The following is a 25,640-nucleotide window of genomic DNA, read 5'->3' as shown; positions in this document are numbered from 1 at the left end:
GATAGATTGCAGGGTGTGCATTTTAAATTTGCGATATACTAAGAATTGGTTCAGATGTTTCAAATCCAGGATTGCTGTCCATCCCCCTGAACTTTTGGGAACAACGAAAAGATGTGAATAGAAACCTCGCCCTCATTGGTCAGTAGCTACTGGTTGGATGGCTCGTATGTCCAGTAGATGCTGAATAGCTGCTTCCATAAGATTTCGTTTAACCAGATCTCTGGAAAGAGAGCACAACATAAAGAAGTCTGAGGGAGCAGATTGAAACTCCAGTGTAAGGCCGAATCTGATTGTGTCTCTGACCCAGGAATCAGATGTTGAGGAGTCCCATTGGTCCGCGAATAATTTAAGGCGGCTGCCAATGGGAGTCGGGTCCATGAGGTTATCTTGGACGCCGGAAAGATCTATTTCCTGCTCTTCGGAAGGATCTCTTGGATTGGCCACCCCTTCGGTTCCTATCCCCGAAGTCTGAACTCTCTGGCTGTTGCCCTGGTCAGAAGGGTGAGGGTCTCTGGTATCTGATTGAGAATGGTCCCTGATAAAAGGGCCGAAAGGATCCCCCCCCGAAAGGACTGAGGGTTTCTAGGATCTGACTTCCGAAAAAGGGAAGGTAAAATTTTCTTTTTGTTTCGAGTCTTGATAAGTAGCGGATCAAGGGAAGGGCCAAACAGTCTGTCTCCCGCAAGAGGAGATGAAGCGAGTTTGCATTTATGCTTAATATCCACTTGCCAATGCTTTAACCATACAAGTGTTGCGCTGTGACATGTGGCTAAAAAGTTAACTGCATGAAAGGTTGCGTCTGTAGAGAATTCAGAGGCTGCTGTAAGTTTTGCAATGTCTTGGTGTGCTCTAATGTTAGAATTGGGGACATGCTCCCATAATAGCCGGAGCCATCTAAGGGAAGAACGGGTAAAGAATGAAGCGGCCGTGGCTGCTCTGATGGTCCAAGCATCAGACTGATGGGGCCTGCATAGGGCCAGCTCATCCCGTTTTTCCTCTGGCTTTAATGCCTCCAGCGCCTCACTGGGAATGGAGGACAAGGATGCTAATCCCACAATGGGTTCGTCTACCTCGGGAGTATTCAACAATTTTAAGAAATCAGGGGCCACTGTCATAACCCATGGGGGGCAGGGTACACTGCTGCTAAAATAGTGGCTGGTGACTGCACTTGGGGAGCTTCCATTGCCTGAAAGAGACTGCCTAAAGGCGAGGGGACACGGGCAGCCATGCTATGCCCTGAAGAGGCTGGGGACTCTGCCTTCGGGGAGCTTTTGTCGGCTGATAGAAGCGGCCTCGCAGTGAGGGGCGTGTGCGTGTGCGCTCGCCCCGAGGCCGCTTCTACCGGCCAATCGAAGTGGCTGGTGACTGCACTTGGGGAACTTCCATCACCTGAAAGAGACTGCCTGATGGCGAGGGGACATGGGCAGCCTCGAAGCCTCGCCCCGAAGCGGCTGGGGACTCTGCTTTCGGGGAGCTTTCGTTGGCCGATAGAAGCGGCCTTGTGGTGAGGGGAGTGCATATGGGCCGCTCTAGGTGGGGGAGGAAATTAAGTCACCCCCGAAAAGATGGCCTAGCCATTTTTTCGGGGGTCAAAAAAACCTAAGGCCCGGCTTTATTTTGTGAGAAATACGGTATTATCCTTTGGACTAAACTGTGTCTTCCTGACATAACTGTTTATATTTTTTCCAATTCTGGTGTTGAAATTGCCAGCCATAGGATATTTGCATTTGGTAATGTTTATTTGGCTCTCTTTAAAAAAGGATCTGCAGGAAGAAACCTTGAATTACAGATCTGGGTTCCATCTTGTTGGAAGATAAAACATTAATGTTAAGAATTAACCCAAAATATGTGCTATCTATTTGAACTGCCTGGGTGTGATCACTGTCTTGACAGGCAGGGGATGTTATATGAGTGATATTCTGGCAAAAAATGAGAAACATCCAGGCACCATGTCTCCTAATCTGAAGAAAGGTATTCAGAAGGCCAAGACTGATTATGAAGATTGAGGATAATTTTTATAGCAATAACATGAGGCAGGTGTGGTGAGGGATTCAACAAATTACAAACCATCAACCGACCAATGTCATCCCTGCTGAGGGGGATGCTTCATTGGCAGAGGAACTGAATCATTTCTTTGCTCACTTTGAAGTGGAGACATCAGAGACAGATAAAACACAACTACCAGCTAATTGTAGCCCTCACCTCATTGTGGAGGAACAGGAGGTGAGGAGCATTCTGAGGGCTGTGGACCCGAGAAAGGCTGCCGGTCCTGACGGTATCTCTGGCCGAGTGCTTAAAGATCAGTTGGCTGGAGTCTTTTGAATTCTGCTGTATAGTGCAGTGTTGGTGCGGTGTCGCAGATTTTCGGTTCAATGTGTGGAGGGTGAAGGATGTGTGTTCGTGTTTATTTCATGGTCATGGTCATGATGTGCACTGAAGACGGTGTTTGATTTTGTTGTACGAGGTGCAATGACAACTAAACTATATAAAATGTTAAATTCTGACAGGTTTTGCTCAAAATAGATATTCACCAATTTACTGTGCCACCTAGCAAAATTCCAAGTAATGGCTTATATGGAGTCCTTTGGTGGCATTCAAAGCATTATGTTCTTGTCTTGGTGCAAGAAGACATACTGATAATGTTGTGGTGATGTTCTCACCAGCTTTGGATATTTTGGATTATGAATTAGTTAGCTGTTCTTGCACATGGTGAGATGGAGATCTTGGTTACAATACTTTATATTGTTTCATAAATTCTAACTGATTAGAAACAAAATCAAAAAATTGTTCTAGGTCAAATTGATCAGTACTTGCAGTAAAACTCACAGATTTTTCTGTGTCTCAGTTTAGGAGGTTTATGGAGAGGATTCAAGCTGTCAGCAGATGAAATAATATTGTAATTGTCCTTGAGCAATATTAAGATGTTTTTTTACTCACAGCCCAGATGTATCCTTACAGAAAAGTCTTACTGGATTTATTGTTATTACTTTCATGTACATTTGAATAAGATGAAATTAAAAAAATGTTTTGAAAATTCTCCCATGGGAAATATATGAGATTTTTTGCATTTAGCAGTTTCATAGCTTAACGAATCCTAGCAGATATGAAGTCTAACTTGCTGTAGAGTTTTAGAGCTTCTATCCACACACTAAATGAATTTACGAATAGGCCTTACTTTCACAGAAAGTCATAACTTTTCTTCTCACCGATTTCTCCTTGTATTAGAACTAACCCTGTTTAAACCAGATTAAACATATTTGTGTAATTGCACTCAAAACAGGGCTAAGATACAAAAATAGTTTCTAAAATTTTTAATTAATTTTAGCCAAATTAAATTTAACTGAAGCACAAAGTTAACAGAACATTAAAAGTCTCAAACCATGTTATGAATTTTCATTGGCAAAGGAGACAACTTTAGGAAAGCAGGAAACCTGTGGAGCATGGATTACCAATCTGTTGTGTAAAGTTAATAATTCAACTTAATAATGCTTTCCAACAATAAACCCCAAACAGACATGGATAATTCAAAGCAAATTCCTAGTTTGCCTTTAACACATATGTAGCATGGATGGAGCCAGGATACTTGTGTGTCTGTTTTTCTACAGTCATTTCTGTTTACTCAATCCGAATTGGTAAAGTTGGCATGCTTGAGGTCCCTTCCATTGAGTTAGGCCTAAAGATTGTTTTCTGTTGTAGCAAATGCCCTATGGAACATGGTCCTGTAATGATCTGGATGACACTGACTCCTCTGGCTTTTTGCAAAGCATTAAAGATCTGGATGTACCTTCAGACACCAAGTTGAGAAGGTTAAATTTGTCCTGTTAGTGAATTTGTTGATTGATCTGTACTGTTCGGTAATGGATTTTAGACCCTGGGATGTATTATGCATTACTGTTTTCTATTCTTGTACGTTTTATTGGTTTTAATCCTCTATGCCATCCAGAGCCACTGTTTTGAGATTGGTAGCTACATAAATTGTCTAAATACAGAGGTAATCCTACTCCCCCGTCTCCTGAAAAGCCAACGAACCTTAACTGAAAAATATTGGGATATGAGGTTAAATTGTTATTTTGTCTGAAATATATAAGATATGTTCAACCAAAATAAGCCACATAATGCCAGTAGCTTAGTATGTCTGTGGATATTTCATCCGACTTCTGATGTTGTCCCTTTAATTAAGCTGAAACAAATACAAACCCAAATACACAAACTAAACGGAAAGCTGGAATCATCTTTATTCATTATAACGATTTCATATTTCCAGAAAAAGTGATGGATTGCTACAATTATACTTTTCACTTTGGAATAACACTACAAATATGACCTGGGAAAAAAGGCCAAGTTAAAAGCCCTTGTCTGGGGAGGGGGACATAGTAGCATTGGTAGCAATTGACCTTATTGATCAATGAGAATTTTATGTCTAGCCATGCCAATCATGATTATTTATGAAAGACTTTAAAATTTTTAAAATTGTTACGGCATAGCTCCAAAAGTTGTTTCTTTTGTTGCAAACAGAAAACATACCACCGATTAGTTCTCATTTACAACCCTCTTCTGTTTTCCCATGATTTCTTTTGCCCTTTCTTACGACTCAAAGGGGGAAAAAACCTTGAAGAACAGCTGAAATATACTTTTTAATGGTAGCCTCTCTCTCTCTCTCCCTCTCTGAAGGCCAATTAAGGTTCTTTTTTTTCCCAGTTCCCCCATAATTTTCAAAGTTCTGGACGTTTTTCAAAGCCCATTTGGAATTTACACATCTAACTATATTTGGTTTCAAGTAGTTTACAAGTACGTACCCTAATCCTTGCCCCAGTAAGGCTGGTTTGGGTCCAAAAGGACTGTACTATTTGTTTTCTTACTGGCAAATACATTTTATGAAAATCTATTCCTGGTTATTTAAAGGACAGTGCCAAATCCTGATATTTTTAAAATGCTAACCTAATTATCTATAGCTCTGAGTGACTTCAGGTCTTGAAATATCATATAAACATATAAATAGAAAAATATGACCTACTACTTTATATACGACTCCTCTTCTTACCTAATTAAAAACAATATTTTCCCAGAAACACTTTTATACCTTGGAATTAAGTCAATGTATACTCCAAAGAAAGCTTGTTATTTGGGGCTTTAAAAAGCTAATGCATACTACAAACCTTAAATAGCTAATTACAGATCTGGGCAGCAGAGAGATTCAATTATATTTATATTTGGATTAAAAAGGAAACTACATACTAGGGTAAGTGAAGGAATTTGAAAGAAGTTAATGTATCTCATTGTAACACAGCCACAAATAGATCATAAAGATATTTCTGATGAAAATATTTGCTCATGAATACAACCACAGTACAATATAATGTTTTGCTGTCATTGATAATGGACAGATTTCCACTTTTTGCTTTACTGTATCTGTGGCTCTCATCTTAATGTACATGTCACTGAAAGATGTGCATTAAGTAATTGCCTTAATTCATTTTCTCAGCTTTTCTTTAACACAATGGGTTTTTATTTTATTTTAAGTTATTTAGATAAATTTGCATAACATTCCTTAACATTAACAGAATTTGTCCACATTGATTTCTACCAGTATAGAACCAGCAATTTTTTGAACTTATGTTTTTTAGACTGGAACATAACTTTTCAAGAGTTTTGATTCCTAGAGTGTAATCTCCTCAGTTTGAAGGTCTATTGGACTCCTATAACAATGAATCTGAAAAGGAATTCAAGGCTAGGGAAAATGCCTCTAGTAAATAAAAGGAGACAACTACAAGCAGATATAGACCAGATCTGTTTTCTGTGGGGTAGACTAAAGCCTGTTGTAATAGCTGATGTCTGATGTGGCTTTTTAAGAATTACAACAACCAAAACACAATATGTTATAATGAATATGGCTCTGTTTTTTAAAGAAGTAACCATATGAATCTATTCTTTTTGTTAATGCCTAGTTGGTTTAAGGAAAGGAAGGATTTCCCAGTCTGGTAGATAACATATTGATATACTGAGGGATGAAATAAAGCAAAATGTAGAAAAAATAAACAAAATGAGGCAACTGCTACAACTTTATTTAATCAATTCATGCATTGAAAGCTGGTAAGATGATGAAACTGATTCAACTATCAATGCTATGTACTTATTGTTAGAAGAAATCAATATGTCCATAGAGATTACATTTAAGAATATAATAATGTAACAATATAGTAGTTTGAAAACAAAGTGTTGAAAATTTTGAAAACAAAAATTACATTTAAAACTGTTGGGATTTTAAAAAGCTATATAGATTTTTTAAAAACTTCTGTGAACTCAAATTCACTAGATTTTAGCTGTGGTGAATGGAGAAAGCAATATGCCAGAGAACAGACTATGCAGATTGGTCTATAAAACTGATTTTTGAACATTTCATTGCATTCTCAACCATTTCATTTAACACTTTACATTTTTTACGAGTGCCATATCTAAATGATACAAATTGCTCTTAAAACTGTTTACTTGAAAACAAGTTCTAAAAAATATCAGGATTAGCTTTTGGGCGCAGAGCAGATTTAAATAAGAGAAGCAGTAAAAGGGGAGAAAAAGCTTTCTGATTTTTAAAATAACAGAAATAAGAGTAGAGGTTATGGGCTTTATAGTAGCCAAAAATTAAACTATAATAGTTGAAACATCATACCACATTTCACACATGCTTATGATAAAGTCTGAATTAATGGTAATAATATTACTATAGTATCACTTTTGGTTATTTCTTCTTCTGTAGTTCTTCTATATAATTGACTGGAATTATTCCTATACATTCTTCAGTCCGCTCTATACGATGTCTTAAAACAGTAGATCTGATTATATCAATGTCCCGTTTTAAATGGTCCATGAGATTTGTAATAATCGTTGGAGCAGAATCAAAGTCTACCAAAAAATACCTGGAGATAAGGGGAAAAAAACAGTTAAAAAGGTTTTATGTTAAAAGACATAATATATGCTGTATCTTGTGAGATTGATGAGAGTCTAAACTGAAGATGGTCTTGACCCCTCCCTTGATCTCAGCCTGAACATTTCTACAAAAAGTTTAACTAAATTTAAGCAAGAATGGCATCCATATATATTACACAGCAAGGTAAGTATAAAACTAGAGTATGGTTTCTAAAATTTGCTCCAATAGTGGTGTCAAATGGTGTGAGAACCCATAAAGGGGCAAGTCAGAATTTAAATATTTACCTATATTATTTTCCTTTTTACTTTATTATTATTAATGATATCCCCCCCTCAAAAGAACAGTGCTTCATCATGGTTGAGGGGCTTGTGTCTTCTACCAATGCTAAGGGCAACTATGACTTGGATAACTAAGAATCTACACAGACATTCAATATGATGGTAATACATAATTTGAATTCCATGCCAGATTTATTGTCACCCAGATTAGCAAGTGTTGTGTTGGATCGATCTGGCTTCTGGGCATTCACTGAAAAAAGCGTTACAGGGTCATCTCCCTTTGCAAGGCAACCCGGCCATTAAGCTGACAGGCTACGGGAAGGCAATATAAAATTTGTTAAAAGGAAAACTAATTATGGAATGTTTCTACCAATCAGAACCATCAAAACATGGATTTCAAAAGTGAAAGTATCAGGTGTTTTTTTTTTGGAGGGGGGGAAAGCATCTGGATTTAGGATTAATGAGCAGATTTATGGACTAAATTAGGTAATTTTAAAACACAAGTTCTTTACCAATGTTGAATTGGAAGCAAATGAAAAACAAGCAACTTAAAATTTCGGTTAATTCCAAAATACCAATAATAATACCAATTTGCAGAGTGAGTAATGAACAGTAAAAGATGAAGAGTCTATTTTAAATTAACGAAGAAAAAAAAGATTAGCCAGGTGCGGTGGTGCGAGCCTGTAATCCAGCTACTCCGGAGGCCAAGGCAGGCGGATCGCTTGAGCTCAGGAGTTCTGGGCTGCAGTGGGCTATGCCGATCGGGTGTCCACACTAAGTTTGGTATCAATATGGTGATCCCTGGGGAGCCGAGGGCCACCAGGTTGCCTAAGGAAGGGTGAACCAGCCCAGGTCAGAGATGGAACAGGTCCAAAAAAAAAAAGGACTGAAGTTACCAAAGGGTTGAAAGCACTATTGTTTAATCAAAATCTAGCTGGGAAAATCAAGGAATGAATGAAAAAACTGAAAGAATACTCTTGTCAAAATTGAAACACATTACATGAAAACTTTGGCTAAAATGGGGAAGAATATTAATAAAATTGTTAAAATGATTCCAATTGCAACACTGGCGCAAGCAAACTCAACAGATATATGCTGCAGCCAACGAAAATTATGGACTGTGCTGAAATGGGTAAATTGACATTTGAAATTAGAGGACAAGAAGACAAACAATTTTATATGATATGGGATTTATTTTATCAATGGTTGGACAAAAAGACATGGTAATGTAACAGACTAGATAATTCTGTGATAGAAATTTAATAGATTGATATAAAACATAATATAGACATATATAACCATTGGTTGAAAGTATAGCATAAATTTTAAGATAAAACTTGGAACATCTCATATAAAATGATGAAATAAATAGTTTAGTCATGGATGATTAATAACTGATAAATATACAAGCATGTGTTAGTTTGACAATGTGAAAATTAATATAAACTGTGAGTAAATGACTACAAAAGGGTAGCACAAAAGATTTTTAACCAACTGACACACTGTATGTATATAAAATGGAAGATGGTTTTATGTTTTATGTGCGTTTGTTTTTAAAAAATAAAAATTCTTTAAAGATATATTCCGCAGCCTGCCTAACCAGTTGTTAAGTTCTTTAAATAAATATTTTTAATGTTGGGAGAAGGGAAGTTGGCACTCTTCTATAAAGAAGAGATATGAGAAATAAAAATATTTTTATGACTTTATTATAAAATGCAATAAGCTGGAAAATGGAAAGATAACTTTAAAAAAAAAACAGCTTTATTACTTAGCCTTTATTGTTCACCTGAAAAAGGTTCAGAAACTATACACAAGGTAACATATGTCTGCATTCTATGAATCTTGGTGAAGTATTTGGTTTGAAAGTGACTATCCATTTGACAGAAAGTTTCCCAATAAATCATGTGTCCATTAAGCTAATACAAAACATCTCCAAGATTGGTCACATTTCTTTCACTTCCCTTTTTCCTTTTTTTCTCCCTAATCAACTTGCTTGCTGAAGGGTTTCCAAAACTCACAAATACATGCTATTCAACCAAAAGTTGTTCTTATCCTGAGAAAGATGGAGGAGCAGGCTGTTTAGAAAAATTGTCATCCGTTCTTTTTTAAACTGTACCCAATTAAATTGATACAGATATAAAAAGAGCCATAATAGTGCTGAATTTTGAACAGATAGTTTTGTATATTTCCCCATGAGGACTGGGGAGATGTTTTCTTTTTTAAAAAAGATACAAAAATGAAATGTGAAACTTACAAATCTGTATGTGATAATGTGAGTACTTTCTATTATCTCTAACCCATTCTATTGCTATTCTATTCTATTGCTATCCTCGCTCTAGAATTTCTTCTGGTTTTTTTCCGTCTGTTTACAGCCAATCTGCACATTTACACAATGTGTTTTACTTTACTTCTTTTTCATCAGCCACTCTTTTTGCAGCAAAAATGTATTGCTTTATTGGGCTGCTTTTCTCTATTTGCTGGTAGCTGCAGATCTTTCAAAACACGGGTCTCTTCCACTCTCTTCCCACACACACCTGTTTCAAGGTTGCAGCTTTATTGAACTATCTGCCAGGCTGGGGGGGGTTCAGATGGGAAGGGAAGAAACCAGCAAAGATGTCTACAATTTTTCTAAGCAGTCTGGTCTTCCATAAAAATAAACTGTATTTTTCCTTAAAGTCTGCCTAAAAAGAGAAAATGATCTATTTTATATCTTATTTCCCCTTTACCTGAAATTCTGTACTTTGAACTTCCAAAAACAAGTTGGCCCTAATTAAGCAGCTTGTCTTTCATTCAGCACTTCAACCTACTAACCAGACTGGAGATTTCTGTGCCTTTGGAAATATTAGAGATTTATTTTTCATATGCTGCAAATGCTGCCTAAAATCAACTTAAACTTTTCCCCTCTACTTTGATCAACATAAAAAAAGATAATTTTAAGTTCTGATATTTTATTCATGAGCCTACAAGAATAAAAGACATTAGTTTCATGAGATCAAGAAAGATCTTCAAAATACTATTGTCACTTAGATATTAATAATTCAGCACCTGCTTTCATTGGAAATAAACAGTTTTGAGAATAGACTATGATGCTGAGAACCAGTGTTTGATTATATAATTCTTCTAATAGTTTACACCCACCCACCTGCATAAAAGAGGAATAGAAGAAAATAAGGAGATTTGGCAGATGTGGGCATACATAATCATTATTGAGCCATCTATTTTCAAATGACGTTTCTTTAAATGAAATGGACACAAATATTTGGTTAAAGCATGCTTATAAACACTCTAGTATTTAATTAATCGTTCCAAAAAGGAGGCTGCTATTCTTCACCATAACCTGGAATTGATTCAATGGGAAAGGTTCAGCCCTTACAAACAATCTCAAAACTGAACTAATGCTTCATTTTAAAAAAATGCTGTTTCAAAATATTTGACCAAAATGGAAGGAAGTGAAAACAAACCTCAATTACTTTGTTTAAATTCACACCAGTATTTTATAGGAGTGTTTTCTTTTAAGAAATTTATGGATTAATCTTTAAAACTGCTTGAATCAAGCCATTACAGAAGGATGTGAAGAGAATGTGAAAATGAGGATAGAATTCAATTTTATATGATTGAATATACAGAAAAAGCTCAACTATCATATCCAACTTAATATATTTCTTTTCAAATTCATCCTATTGTGTTTTTTCATTCTAATATAATAACTATTTTTACTAAAACCTCAAGATTCACCAATCAAAATTCAATGTACGCTAAACAATTTACATTTTTCTCTATTTATCTTACAAATCTCATGCTTTCTCTTGGATAGGAACTTCCAGGGAATTCATGAATATAGACTAGACTGGAAAGTAAAAAAATTCTTAAAAAGCAACAGCAAAACCAATTACATATTATTGCAAATGGCATGGCTGTATCCATGAAGTTACCAGGAGTTGAGCTTGACGTTACTCCCATTTAAAGACTGGGGGTAGAAAATCCTTGCCAGCTGTTTACAAGTTTTTCAAATATATACCAACAAATCTATCTCAATGTATAAATTATAAGACAGTACAGTGGAGCCTCTGGTCATGACCATAATCCGTTCCAGGACTTCGGGCGCAACCCGATTTGGTCACGACCGGAAGCAAGACTGATTGTGCATGCGCGCACAAAAAAAAATTGGGTGGAAGAGGAAATCGCCACAGCAGGGAAAATCGCTGCAGCTGTGTTTTATTGCCACCCAAGGATGTGTTCGCAACCAGAGTGAAACATTTAGTGAATTTTTTGGTCGGCACCCAATTTGGTCATGGTCAGAAGAGTTCGTGACCTGAGGTTCTATCGTAATTCTTTAGAATGAGCTTCTACAGAGCTTTCAAAAGTTTCTTAGACTCCTTATGCGGTAATATAGAAAACAGAAACTTATTCAGTATTTACAAGCTATCTTGATTTCTAGAAATCTTGAAAAATCACAGCAACTCCTTTATTCCATCTTTAGAATATTCCTCATTAGTTGATATACAAAAGAAGCTAGCAATACCACTTAGACTTATATACCGCTTTATAGTGCTTTTCAGCCCTCTCAAAGCGGTTTACAGTCAGCATATTGCCCCCAACAATTTGGGTCCTCATTTTACCCACTTCGGAAGGATGGAAGGCTAAGTCAACCTTGAGCCTGGTGGGATTTGATCTGCCAAACTGCAGTAGGGATATAGATAAAGGGTATTTGTAAAGAGACCTATATATGTCATTATATAATATATAAAGGAGGTTGTAAAGTAGCCTTGACTTGGCTCCACGTACTGATTATGTGCCTGGCAAAAATGGCACCCAACAGATTATTTCTGTAGAAATAAGCCTTAACAGAAAGATGTTACCCTAATTCCACCCTAATCAAAGTTTTGTCTCTTTCTTTCCATTTTTCACCATCTCCTCTGATTAAGACTCATAAGTTTTGAAAACTTGACCCAGGTTTGGAGTTTAGATTTCCCTTTTTAAAAATGTTTCAATATACAAAATTTGCATTTTTGACAATGCCAACTAAAAAAAAAAAGAGATCTCCCTACCATTAGCCATGCACAGTTTTTCCAGCAAAAATAGGCTACTCCAAAAAGGGATAGTTTAATGTAGCCTTTCCCAACTGGTACCTTGCCATGAAATTAAATACATATTAAATACATTTAAATTAAATACAATATAAGGCAATATTTGTACTCTATATTTCCCTTCAAAATATCAGCTACAAAGACTTAAGAAAAAAAAATGTTACAAAATTATTTCTTCCAAATTAAAAGAGAGGCAGATATCTAATTTTACACATATCAAAATTAAAATGTTTATTTAAATTAAAATGTCAAGGTTATAAAGTCGACACTGTTATTATTAATTTATATCAATATTAATTTTATGGAATTCAAATATATACTAACAAGCTACATTCCCAAAAGAGACTTTTAAAAAATCAATCAGCAATCAACAAGCACCTGGATCCAACCTTTCTCACAACTCTAATGGGAAAACAGTTCTCAGATGATTTGGTGCCCATGGGACAGTCTGTTCAGAACAGGGCCAGAAAAACTACGTTTTATGAACACTCAGCTTCAGCTTTTTAAGAATATATCATCATTATTTTTAGGCTCTACCGTTGAAAACTTATTAATATAGCTGATTATGAGATTTGGAAGGTGACTAGAAAAGTGCCTTGTCTACTACCTCTCAGGGCTCAAACTGGGTTTCTCAGAGGTGCTCGGCATGTAAACACATATGGAAAAGATCAACTTACCAGTTTTAACATCTGAAACATGGTGAACCTTCACATATATAGGTCAACGGTATTCCCTAGGCCAGGGGTCTACAATCTTAAACACTCAAAGAGCCATTTGGACCCGTTTCCCACAGAAAACACTGGGAGCCACAAAATCTGGGTTTGGTGTGGCCAACTCAACATTACTCACTCCCATCCAGTCACATGACAACCCCTGCCCCCAGCCACACCTACTCAGGTTTTGTGGCTCCCAGTATTTTCTTTTCTCTGGGAAACTGGTATCTCTCTCTCTGTGTGTGTCTCTCTATCTCTCTCTTTCTCTCTCTCCTCCATTTCTCTCTCTCTCTTTCTTCCTCTCTCTCCTCTTTCTCTCAACTCTTTCCCTCTCTCTCTCACATCTCTCTCTCTCTCTCTCTCGTGTGTGTGTGTGTGTGTGTGTGCGCGCGCGCGCGTGTGTGTTCCCTCTTGAGCCATTTCCAAAAACAGTCGAGGGTTGAGAGGTTTTTTTTATTTTTTGTTTTGCTGATGTTGTTCTTTCTTCTTTGGGTTCTTTTTAACCATACGATTTCAATCAAGAGTCATTTCAGGTTCCCAGATAAATGAAGCTCTTTTGTCCCCCTGCTGTGGCTTCCTGTCAGATGAGCCCATCACTGGCTGGCCCCGCCTCTCGTCCTCCCCTCCCACTAACTCCTCGTCTGTCCTGAGAAGAGAAGGGCGATGGCGGCAGATGGAGACTTGCTCCACATTCCAGAGTGGGAGCAAAGTGCCCCTCTACTTGCCTCTTGTTCCTGCCCTTGTTGGTGCTATGCGCATCTTGCGCTAAATTTAAGTGTGCTGCATGAGACACTGCAAGGGCAGTAAATGGCTATGGAGGCGGCAAGAGGAATATGGGGAGATGTGCGACTTTCTGTCTGCCCTGAGACACCGGCTGGGCCAGCTGCAGCTGACACCGCTGCTCTCACCACCTCCATGGCTGCTCACTGCTCTTGAAGCGCCTCGCACAGCACCCTTAACCTTAGCACGCTTCACAGTGGGGGAGACTGCGTCCCCTCCTCCTCCTCCTGGAGCCCATTACAATGCAGAGCATCGGCTGCAGCCGGCCTGACCAGTGTCTCGTGGCAGAAAGTCATGCGTTTCCCCCAGTGGCCGAGGTGGGCACAGCATCAACAAGGGCCGGAAAAAGAGGCAAGTAGAGGGGTGCTTTGCTCCCGCTCTGGAATACAGAGCGAATCTCCATCCGCCGCCACCCTTCTCTTCTTAGGGCAGGCGAGAAGTGAGTAGGAGGGAAGGGAGAGGGGCGAGGCCAACCAGTAGTGGGATCATCTGACAGGGAGCCACAGGAGAGAACCAAAGAGCTGCACCCCCGCCCTAGGCATATTACAGAAGAACAAATGGAATGCAGCTCTCCATTTCAGTTCCATATTCCCGTTCAATAAGCCAGCAGGTACAGATTAGAACAAGAGGTTCCTAGGCTGGTACAACAAAGGAAAAACATATGCATGTCTATTCAATTCCACTGAGTTAGGAGGAATTTATTCCCATGCATGTGTGGCCTTTGCAGCCTTTTTATATCCACTGCAGTTTAAATATTTACATGCTTTGTAAAATATTGTAAACCCCTATTCTACTTTTAGTATCCAGTTCTAGCATTCAGCTGAGCAAAAACTCATTTATATAAAATGACATCCAGAAGAAAAATACCTACTACAGTGCCAAACAACACAATGTTAATGGTTTAATATGCTGGGGAACCTCGCATATCCTACACAATAATGAGCTGCAATTGAAATTCATATGAATTTAAGAAAGATTGTGTCAGATCTGAAAGACCATATCTATTACCATTTTCTTTCCCCCCGCAACCCCTGCATGAATCAGTCTGATCCAGTTAGCAATAGCACTTAGACTTATATACTGATTCACAGTGCTTTACAAACCTCTCTACACGGTTTATATAAAATTTTGTTTTTATGGCTGCAATCCTGCTGTCAAACTCCTGGTCCACAGGCCGGGGCATCACGCGCTGGCCATGCCCACGCCCAGCTTAGCAAATGGGGGAAAAAGTCCCGATACGTCACGTTATGCCGCCGTGACGATGTGATTTTTGACAACTCTGCACTACATTTACTGGAAAAACAGGAATGCAAAATACTATTAAGTGGAAACAAGTAATGAAGTCAATGAGACCAAAAAGAACTATTTCACTGATTTATTTGGGAGAATACTCTCATATCTCATTTTGCAGTTATTAAAGATTGATTCATATAATTTAAGAATATGTATACCATTGATTAGGTTTGCTACCTAGAATTGCAATTGGAATATGGGTAGCTATCTGAATTGATCTAATGAACAAACAAACGTCACTGATTTTCATTCATTGAAAACAGTATTTTTCAAACCTTGGATGCAATGGAAAGAAGTGATATTGTATGCACAGGGAAGAAACGGGTGCACACAGTAGCTTTGACAAAGATCATCTTCTCTCCTTAAGCAATTCCTCAAATTTGGGTATTCTTCAGATTTGTTGTACCACAACTCCTATTCCCATCAATAATTTCATGTATTGGTAAAAGACAGCAGTGTAGCTTAACTGATATGGTAGGCATCAAGTTTTGGGACACTGTGGGAGCAGCTGCATTACCCAAGCTCCAATTCTAGTATTGTTCTTCTGTAGATTTCTGTACTGTCATCACTTCTTTGAATTATATCCAGTCTAGCAAAATTACATGCAAGAATTAAGTAGCTCATACCCTCCTCTGAGGTGATGCTGATCATGCCTTACTATCTTATATGGCAGCATTCTTTCTCCCAAGTTTTCCAAATTCCTCACCACTGCTCCTCTTTCCAGCAAAGCTTCCACTGTGCGCCTCAGTGTTGCAGCTGTCTCTGGCTTTAAACAGAAAGAAAAACATACATTTATATTGTAGTCAATGATCATTTATCTTGCTTTATTTACTGAAACAGAATTGGGAGGGGGGAATGAAAAAATAATAAAAACAGAGAAAATGCAGTGTGTGTGTGTGTGCATGACATTTTTCATAAAATGGTTTCAGTAGAACTTATTCATATTATATTGTAATAGTTCATGTATAATTGACATTCAATTGACTCACTCATTCAAAAGTCTTCTTCTTCTTGTGCCATATCTGTCATTGGATATTGGCGAGCATATTGGTGATCCTATTTTTTTCAACAGCCACACAAAAGGCACAAGTAACAAATCTTCAATTTAATGGATAATTGGGGCCATAAATTTGTCTTCCCAATGTTGAAGAACTAATATCTTGGCAATAATTAGGGTAAAAAGAGCTTACTCACATTATTCAACTGTCAATGTCCATGTAGAACAGGGGTGTCAAACTTGTCTCGTCACGGCAGTGTCACGTGACGTATCGCAACTTTTCCCCTTCGCTAAACTGGGTGTGGCCAGCGCATGATGCATCCAGCCTACAGGCTGCAAGTTTGACAGCCCTAATATAGAAGGTAGGTATTTCAAAATAATGTGTACAAAGTCAATGGCAATTACTTTTAACTGGCTGAACTAAAAAGAAGGGGGAGAAAAGACAAGACATTAAAGCAAGGGGAAGTCCCAAAAGTTTGATTATCCATTTGCAAGAATGTATACATATTATACACATATTAATAGCGGCTTTACAAGGGGTTTTTCAAAAAAAATGTTTTTGCAATTTAATGGGATTTTAGAAAACATGTGAATGTAGACTGCATTCCTAAGTCTAACATTTCATATTCACAAGTGTAACACTCCATAGTACAAAAAACTGAAAACAACTTCTTCTTAGGTCCGCTTTAGTATAAGAAAATTCAATTAAGAGAGGAATTCAATATTTTAGATCATGAAGAGGAATTGTCTTGAGCTGCACATAAAATATATATATAACATTAATCACATAATAATATTAAAGATTATTATTTTGTGAAGCTGCATTAGCTATCCAGGGCAGCATGTGGTTCATGCCTATTTTATAATCTGATGTGAAAGAGGAAACAGGTATTTAAATAATACTCTAAAGAAACAAGGTTATATTTTATCATACACATGTTATTGTCTATAGCAGGGGTCTCCAACCTTGGCAACTTTAAGCAAAGCTGGCTGAGGAACTCTGGGAGTTGTAGTCCACAAGCCTTAAAGTTGCCAAGGTTGGAGACCCCTGGTCTATAGCATCTCCATTCAACTTCAAATAGGTACGTGTTTCTTTAAGCTTTTAAACTGAAACATTTAACAGAATCTTGCTGTGTCAGACCAAAGATAATCTAGTATAAGATTGAGATGTTTCAAGATAGCAACAGCAATCTGCTCCTCAGCATTTCCACCATATATCTATTGCTCTCTTTGAACCAGGAATTACTTGTTACTTGTAGCTTAATCACTACTTCGGGTTCTAATTTTACCCATCTTCCAAAATAATGCAAGCTAGAAACTATCACATCTTCAATCTACTAACTAAATGAGTTTTGCCCCATTTTACAACTTTTCTTGCCAGTTGTTGAGTGAATCACTGCAGTTAAATTGGGGATGCTGTAACGGTCATAAGTGTGAAAAATGGACATAAGTCACATTTTTCGGTGCCGTTTAACTTGTCACTAAACAAATGGTTGTACGTTAAGGAGTACCTGTATTTATAATAAAGTATCTAAATATTTTCTTTCCTTTTTTTTAAAGGTACAACTTACTGCAGCTGTAAATTTCACCCCATCTTTCCCAGCTCTACAATATCCTTTCTGGATAAACCAGCCAGGACTGTAAATATCTGAGTACTACTGAGAGATATTCAGTACTCCCGTTTCAACTCCTTTGTGACCCATAAGGAATTTGCCCTTTTCCTAACTGTTGCACTTGAGTTGTAATTTTCATTGAACTATCCAACATGATCAAGTCATTTCATAATTAGTCAAATGCTAGTTTAATACCCACCAGTGTTTATGTACTATCAGAATAAGCAAGCTATGACCCCATAGTTCCCATTTCTATGAGAATTAGAAACCATTCTAATTGGAAAAAAACACACAATTAGAATCAGCAGATTGGTTGCCCACCATTTAGAAAAATGAGTAGGAATGTTGTGCTATTCTTATTTACTGTCCTTAATCTCTCAAAAACGTGTAATAGCATGGACCACAGTATCTCTTTAGGATGGGTCAGCAAGTTGACAACTAAAGACAACGTGTTGCAGTGTTTGTATTCCTGCCTGCAGAACCATACTCAAAAAAGGACAGGAGAACCTCTGTTCAATATCATGGCAATCGTGCAGGGAATTCAATTTGATCTGATCTGCCATGGCGCCGAAGCCTATATGAAGCCATTGGGAAAGGCTGTACAGAAATTTGAATGAGATGGACAAATGCCTCCCGGGCAAATGAGTATAAGAATGCTTGTGGGATGTGAAAAGCCAGGTGAGGCCAACTGCCTGAAGATGAATCACAGTAAGATTATCAGTAGCCTGGAAGTTCATCATCTCCAAGCAGTTCTTCTTTTCAGAAACTGTCCTTAAGCCAATACTACATGGGGGGACACTTGCCCTATAGAAACAAGTACAGGATATATGGCTACTCTTGGATTCCAAATAATCACTGAAAGTACCTCGGTAAGGAGAACCTAGGCGCAGCTTCAGATAGTGAGTCCAATTTAGCAATTATGGATGAAAATAGTCTATCCTATTTAAAAAGCTAACCTCAATTCCAGAGATTAGAATATCATTTTTCTTATCACTGGAATAGCTTTTGACCCACCCAGAGCAGGCTGGTCTCAGTAACTCCTCCAATTCTATTATCTATGATAATAAGGCATAGTGTTTTCCATGTGTTTCCACCACCAACTGTTATTAGAAAAGCAGTTTATCTGCTTTAACTATTCACAATAAAACATATGTAGAAAATACTATGCATACATTTTGATGTGAAATACATTTAAAAAGATTCAATAACCAAGTTGAAGTGTTCAAACTAATTTAGTAAGAAGCGACCAATCTTTTAAGGGTGAAATATGCATGTTTTTAGATTTTGCTAATTCTCAGCAGCCCAAACCACTAGTGGGTTTCAAAGTGGTTTGCCACCAGTTTGGTGGGTGTGGTTGGGTAGGCGCATTTTGCGCACACATTTTGCACACACGCACCAAACACATGCTTTGCGCATGTGCAGAGGCTTTCCTACTCACCTCCTGCAAGCTCCCTGTCTTCAACAGCTGGCACGCAGCAATCTGCTATGCCACAGAAAGCAGCTGTGCTTCAAAAGCAAGAAATAAAGCTCAATATGGGAGCCCAGGCGGGCCCAACAGCAGATCATCTGAGAACTAGTTTGGTCTGAGCTGATCTTGGGAGCTACCAGCTTGGCAGAACCGGGCTGAACCAATAGCATCCCACCTCTGGCCCCAACCAACATGGTCCTACAAGGCAAATACTGGAAGTGGCCCACTGGTTTCTGGCCTCTTCCCTAAGTCAATTAGAGAATTTATTTTCCATATTTGGATTTGCCCCAATTGTGTTTCTCACTTGGTCTCGAAATTCTACATGTTTTTTAAGATATTCTCTTTTAAGGTAGCCAGATCTCCTAAATATTGATTTGAATGAAGTTAGTTATATGTAGCAATCATATGTTTCAGTTTAAACTAAATTTGATGCATCACATAATGGTCTTTGATTCAAACTGAATAAAAAGTAGCAGTCTGGAAAAATGTATGTCCTTCCATTGTATGTCCTTCCATTGTCTAAATTATGGAATATCATAAATTGTTCACATAATCTCTTAACAAAATTGAATAAAAATGCCAGACACAGCAGACTCTCAAGAATATTCACCTACTAAGTTTATTTCATAAACTTCTAAGATTGAGATCATTTCAGAAATACTTGTATTTTTGTACTTTTTATTTAAACTTTGTACAGAAGTTTTAAACATTTCTACACAGTAACTTGGACAGGACAAAATTCTATATTCAAAAAATGTAAACTGCAAGAAATACAGTTTTAATTATACACTCTAATAAGAGTTTCATGTTGAAGACTAATTCAGGAGGCAAAAATACAGATACATTTTGTTAGGTGACTTATATTCCTAACAAGTATACAACAAGCAAAATACATACAACTGGCAGTGAGAACAGAGTTCTCCAAAACAGTTTTTTTTTCCATATCATATTGATAGTGTTATATAAACTATTCATTCTATGACAAACTGTGGTAAAGATTGTAGCAATGTTCCATCAAGAAATATTCATTTCGTTAACATTTCTAGATCTATATTCCTACTGTAATAATTCTACTTCATTGAATAATGTGTCCTTTATCAACAGATCATGGGACATTTAAGATTTTTTATTTAAGACATCTAGAAGAAATTTTATACATATTTATGCCTAGTTGGTCCATTTTCCCCTAAAGTTTAAAGACTTGACATGTTACACATTACCATTTTAATCTTTTGCTCTGTGAAATCTTTTAAAAAACTATTGATTTATAATTTACACACATTATAGGAAATACAACAGCAACAAAACAAGATATCAAACATATTTTTTAAAGTATACTTATATATCCAAAGGGAAAGAAAAATTAGCATCACACTGACACTGTATTTAAAACTCAAAAGGATGAAGAAAAAGGTATTTACTTAATAAAAGAATTTGCTTTCTTCTTGAAGAAGACTACTAGTTTTGGAGGGTTTTTTTTTGCACAGCAACTATTTTTATATCCACCTCATTTAAAAGCATGCGTTCATAAATACTTATATTGTCATATGTCATTGCCATCATTGCTCAGTACCTGACTTTGCCCATGAAGAATCTTACAGAAAAGCAAGGTCGTTAGAGTGCTATGGAATATTTTACACAAAATCAGACCAAAAATGAAGTATTTTTTGAAAAACAAAACATTCCTAGAAATGGTTATGCAGGGTGTGTGTGTGTGTGTGTGTGTATACGTGTACCTATGAGTGTGCTATTTTGTAAAGGGTTAAAAAAACTCAGTGAAACTCTTAATTATATGTGCTTACATTTCAACTATTCTAACGCTAACAAAAATACATTTAAACACCACTGAATTATACACAACTTTTCTTGAAAAAGTTTTTAAGTACTTTACTCACCTTTAATTCATAACATCACATGTAATAATGCTAGCTTTATTTTCAAAATGTTAAGGGCACAAAATACACAGTATACCAAACAATTAAGTTCCTAATTTCAATACATAAAGTTTTCCTTAAAAACTAAATTTATGAATTCAGTATGGAAGGTTTATTAAGGGGGGGGGTCTCTCTTGTAGACAACTCCTACAATCATAATAATTTACCTTAGCTTAAGAATTTTAAATAAAGTTGTGCTACTAAATCACTGTTTTCTGACAAGTATCGTTATTAGAACTTGACAGCCTAGAGCCCACACCCTTCTTTTTTCCATTTAAGAAAATATTATACATTAGAACTGATTTCTGAGGACACTAAAATACTAGATTAAAATGGTAGAAAAAAAGTGAAGCAGTCAGCTTACCATCTTCTTTTGTATTTGTAAAGGAAAGCAGCGAAATGGACTTTGGCAAAAAAGAGAATAAAATATTTTCCATAATAGAAGCTATGATTTCCCTGAATATAGTACAAAAATAAAGCCCTCATACATCTTTCTGTAAATAAAGCTTCTATTTAAATATACAAATTAAAAGCCCATTATATTTCTTAAAAAGGTATTCTTGATCAACTGCTATAATATACAAGGCAATAATACTACGTCACAAAAATTCGGGGGGGGGGGTGTATTCCATGCAACTGTCTGGATCCATTAGGGTAATTTTTGTATATTCCTGCACACAGACAAAACTAGAATTATCCAGATGTTCTAGACAATGGTTCCCAGAATTCCAGCTTTAGACAACAGCTCTGTGACTGAGGAAGGCAAATCTAAACTATTACACAGTGAACAACTGCTTAGGTGTTAAGAAATAAAGCTGATCTAATGGGAAATTTGAATTTTTTGGGGGTACCACCAACAATTGTACACTAAACTGTAAAATAGAAGGATTGTTATTAGGTAGAGAGTCTACATTGCTGATTAGAAGACCAACAGACACTTATTCATGGAATGTAAAAGAATTTCCAAGACAGTCAAGATCATTCAAGTTGGAATCCTATTCAGTGTTATTTATTAGATCTCATTTTGCAGTAATATTAGAAGCTTAGGGTTGTTCACCTTTATTAAAATGCTACACATCCTTAATTTGCAAAGATATTAACAGTGCGTATTACTAATCGTTACAGTTAAGCTGTAAGAGGCTGGTGTGATTTTATTTGGGGATGATTTCCCTTAACATTGTACATATAGTTATGTACAAAAGCGCTATTTATATAGCACAACACACAGTGGTCTAGAGATAAATAAAACATAATTTTAAGAGATTAAGTGTTGTATATACTATGCCTTTAGTTAATGTAAAAATAAATACTGAACGGCCATGAACAACGAATGCAGGCTATGATTTACTATTTAATTTGTCTCCCAGACTAGACCTACAGTTCTACTTAGAAAAATATGTGTGCTCCTTTATGGCATAGATAGAAATGTGAAGTCAGCAAAAAATAAATGTTTTCATCACAATGAGATGTGGCAACCTGACAAGGTTATACTTTGCTACTAAAAGGCACTATAACAAGCTATTACACATTTACTTTTTTAATTTGAACTATATAAAAGAAATGTTCAGTAGTAATAAAGGAATATAGAAAGTTCAGTTAAAATATGATTCTTACAAAAGAATTAAATAGAAGTAACACTTAGATCTTCCTCTACTACAAATAACAAAAACAGGGTTATCATATTCTAGAACATTATGCAGCCCAGTATAAACAACCATCTTAGACCTTGGCAACCAATAAAAGTGTTCCAAAATGTTATACTCATTAGTATAGGTTGTTTATACAACCTATAAACAACCTATACTGTAGCTACATATAGCCCCAAAATCCTGTTCTGCTAATCACTGCAAAAGCTCAATAGTTAATCAGGTAAGTACTAGTAGCACTGATTTTACAAGTGGAAAGGAGGGTAAAAATCATCGGTTGTACCTTTAGAAAGATTATTGCAATGTATACCCCCCCCCCCAAATGTTTTAAAATGGAAAAACTGGTTTTTACCCATTTGATGACTACAGCATCCATCTGTCCCATATAACAATTATTTAATATCTGCAAACTGGTTCCTTAATTCAAGTTTAAGAGATTTCAATAAATAACCACAATAGCATTCACTACATACCGTATTCCAATAGCTGTGCAGAGTGTATTCAAATCGTTTGTATGCTTACTGTTAATTCCCAAGTGATTTGGAAACTATTGTTCCCACAAAGATGGCATGATCTATTCTAGACTCATTTGCTGTTCTTGACATGTTGACGTGATACAGACAGTCCTCCACTTACAACCATGCATTTATGGCTGTTTATAGTATCCTATGGTCACAACTGCAATTTATGTATTTTGCCAGAAACCAAAGTTTACTTCTATTTTCTAGAAAAATGGAATGCAGATTGTAGACAATGGGTTCACTTAATGATCACAACATTTGCTTAACAGTGGCTGATGTGCCTAATGACCATTGTAATTCGCTTATTGACTGTTGCAGGAAATGTTGTTAAATCAGGTCAGTTATATGATGATCTGGTTAATGATCAGCATGACTTGTGACTGTAATCGTGACCTCAATTATGATTATGAGTCAAGGACTGTCTATGCTACACTGGATCTTAGTCAAAAGGCAGAAAAGCATTATTCAGGATCTCCATTTTGTCAATCAAACAAAAGCCCATAACAAAAAAACTAAATTTAAGAATAGCATTTATATAGTCTACACTATATAAAGTAGGAAAGGGAACATTACTGGAATGCCCAAATAGAATTAAACAATACATTTTTAAAATGTGGCAAAATTTCCCTTACTGGTTAATTGGTCGTTTCAAATAGATTCAGAATTAACTCTGCCAAATGTATTCATAATACCACACAAAGTTACTTGAGATTAAGACAGTGAGAGTATTGGACACTGCTATTTTAATGCGTCTGTAAGGCTATTCAAGGTATTTTGAGGGAAATGTCTTGGGAGGGAAAGGGGAGGGAAATAGATCCCTGAGTTAATCAATCTGCACGCCAATGCTAGCAACTCCTTCAATATACTGAAAGTACTAGAAAGAGCAATGCTACCTTACATCAGGAGCAATCCACCTTTCATCACTAGCAGCAGTTGGTGTCATGGAAGGCAAAGATGTGCACTACTTCAGATGTGAAGCCAAAAAGGAACTTTGGAGCCAGCATGAGCATACATGCCACATTGGTCAATATCTCCTTAAAGAAGCTGTACTTTTTTCTGGGCTTACAAAGCAGCTGTAGCCCAGGAAAATATGCATGTGAGTTTGTGAGGCACCAAAATATCCCACTACCTTTTCTAAAGCACTTTTTTAAAGCATCAATTAAGTATTTACACATGCCTTGAAAAGGCTTTTTGGTCCTGTACACAAAGAATTCATGGTAGAAGCATGGTAGAAATTCACGGTAGAAATTCATGGTAGAAGCCAACAAAAACATAATCTTGCTATAGTATTTACAAAACACATGGCTTTTAAAATTATATCATGTAATCAAGATTGAAACCACAATTTAATGTCTCTAAATTTTTCACATTAATTTCAGCATTCAGTCATAAATGTCATTTAATGCCATAATAATGTTATTTATTATTCAGTAATAAATGACATTTTTTCACCAACCTTGTGGGCAAAATTCTAAAGCAAAATGACTCATATGCTATTGCCAATGAGTCAAGTCAATTTTTGGTTCTCTTATCATATTCTGTTACAACAGTCATTGCAATCTCAATCTGTTCTAAGGTACGGATAAAAAAAATGAGAAAATTTAAATGTATTTTTGCATTAGAGGCTTCAGTTCTGCAGCCCTGATTAAAGTCAGAACCTATGGTCCTCCAGTGTTAGAAAATTTGGATTTCCACCAGCTGCAGATAGAATGACCGAAGGCCAGGGAACAACTACAAAATATCTGATGGGGCACAACTTTACCACTTTGAGGTCTAAGAATGCATTTTGTTGCAAAAGTTCGGAGGTGAGCTCAGTTCTAAACAAAGGACAAATCCCCTCTAGCCAGTTATGAATGATACTATAGAATGGTAAAGATTCTTGTCAAATATTGTAAGTTTATTTGTGTGCCATTGGCTGCCAGTTCAGATCAGGGTCCCCACCGCCGTCCTTGCGGCCGGGGGGGGAACAAGTCTCGGCCCCTGTTTTGGGGGGTTTGGGGGGGGGTGTGTGGCCATGGTTCAGTCATCCTATAGATGCTGTGAATGCCAGTGCTGTAATGGAGAGCGCATCTATTACTACTCCTCGTGCAGCCATTTCAAACTGGGTATTAAAACAAGATAGGGAGCAGGTAAGATTCATTTTTCTGGCAAGGAACAGCTGACTTTTCATTATCAGAGCCCAAACTAAACATGATGTTTCCACTATTTTAGTTTATGCATATACAAAAAAAAAAAACCAGGGCTGCTTTGGCTTATGCATGGGGAGAGGGTTGGAATACTGGAGGGAACGCTGATGGTGGCTGAGAAGGGTTAGGGTGATGAGGAGACAAGGACATCCCACACTAGGCTCTCGCAGCAGTCTAACAGAGAAGAGTAAGAACATAAACC

The 25,640-nt window shown here is 36.9% G+C and overlaps 1 protein-coding gene and 1 non-coding gene across 3 annotated transcripts in view; one reads left to right on the top strand and one right to left on the bottom strand.

Moving 5' to 3' along the window:
- Positions 1 to 6,041: 6,041 nt before the first annotated feature.
- MRPS6 (mitochondrial ribosomal protein S6) overlaps positions 6,042 to 25,640 on the bottom strand; it is a 35,824-nt gene continuing 16,225 nt past the window's right edge. For both annotated transcript variants that reach the window (XM_026664204.2, XM_026664203.2), the window contains exons 2-3: positions 15,700 to 15,839; positions 6,042 to 6,911 (exon numbers count right to left, since the gene is read on the bottom strand). In XM_026664204.2, coding sequence (XP_026519989.1) covers positions 6,734 to 6,911; positions 15,700 to 15,839 — 318 coding nt within the window. In that variant the 3' untranslated portion in view covers positions 6,042 to 6,733. The remainder of the gene's footprint in view (positions 6,912 to 15,699; positions 15,840 to 25,640) is intronic.
- Positions 7,861 to 8,156, top strand: LOC148130476 (signal recognition particle RNA). The gene has a single exon (XR_015750019.1).

The sequence above is a fragment of the Notechis scutatus genome, chromosome 5, assembly GCF_049901735.1.
Source record: "Notechis scutatus isolate UNSWTSFEM ecotype Mainland chromosome 5, rNotScu1.2, whole genome shotgun sequence".
NCBI lineage: Eukaryota > Metazoa > Chordata > Lepidosauria > Squamata > Elapidae > Notechis > Notechis scutatus.
This window is presented reverse-complemented; position numbering and strand designations above follow the sequence as displayed.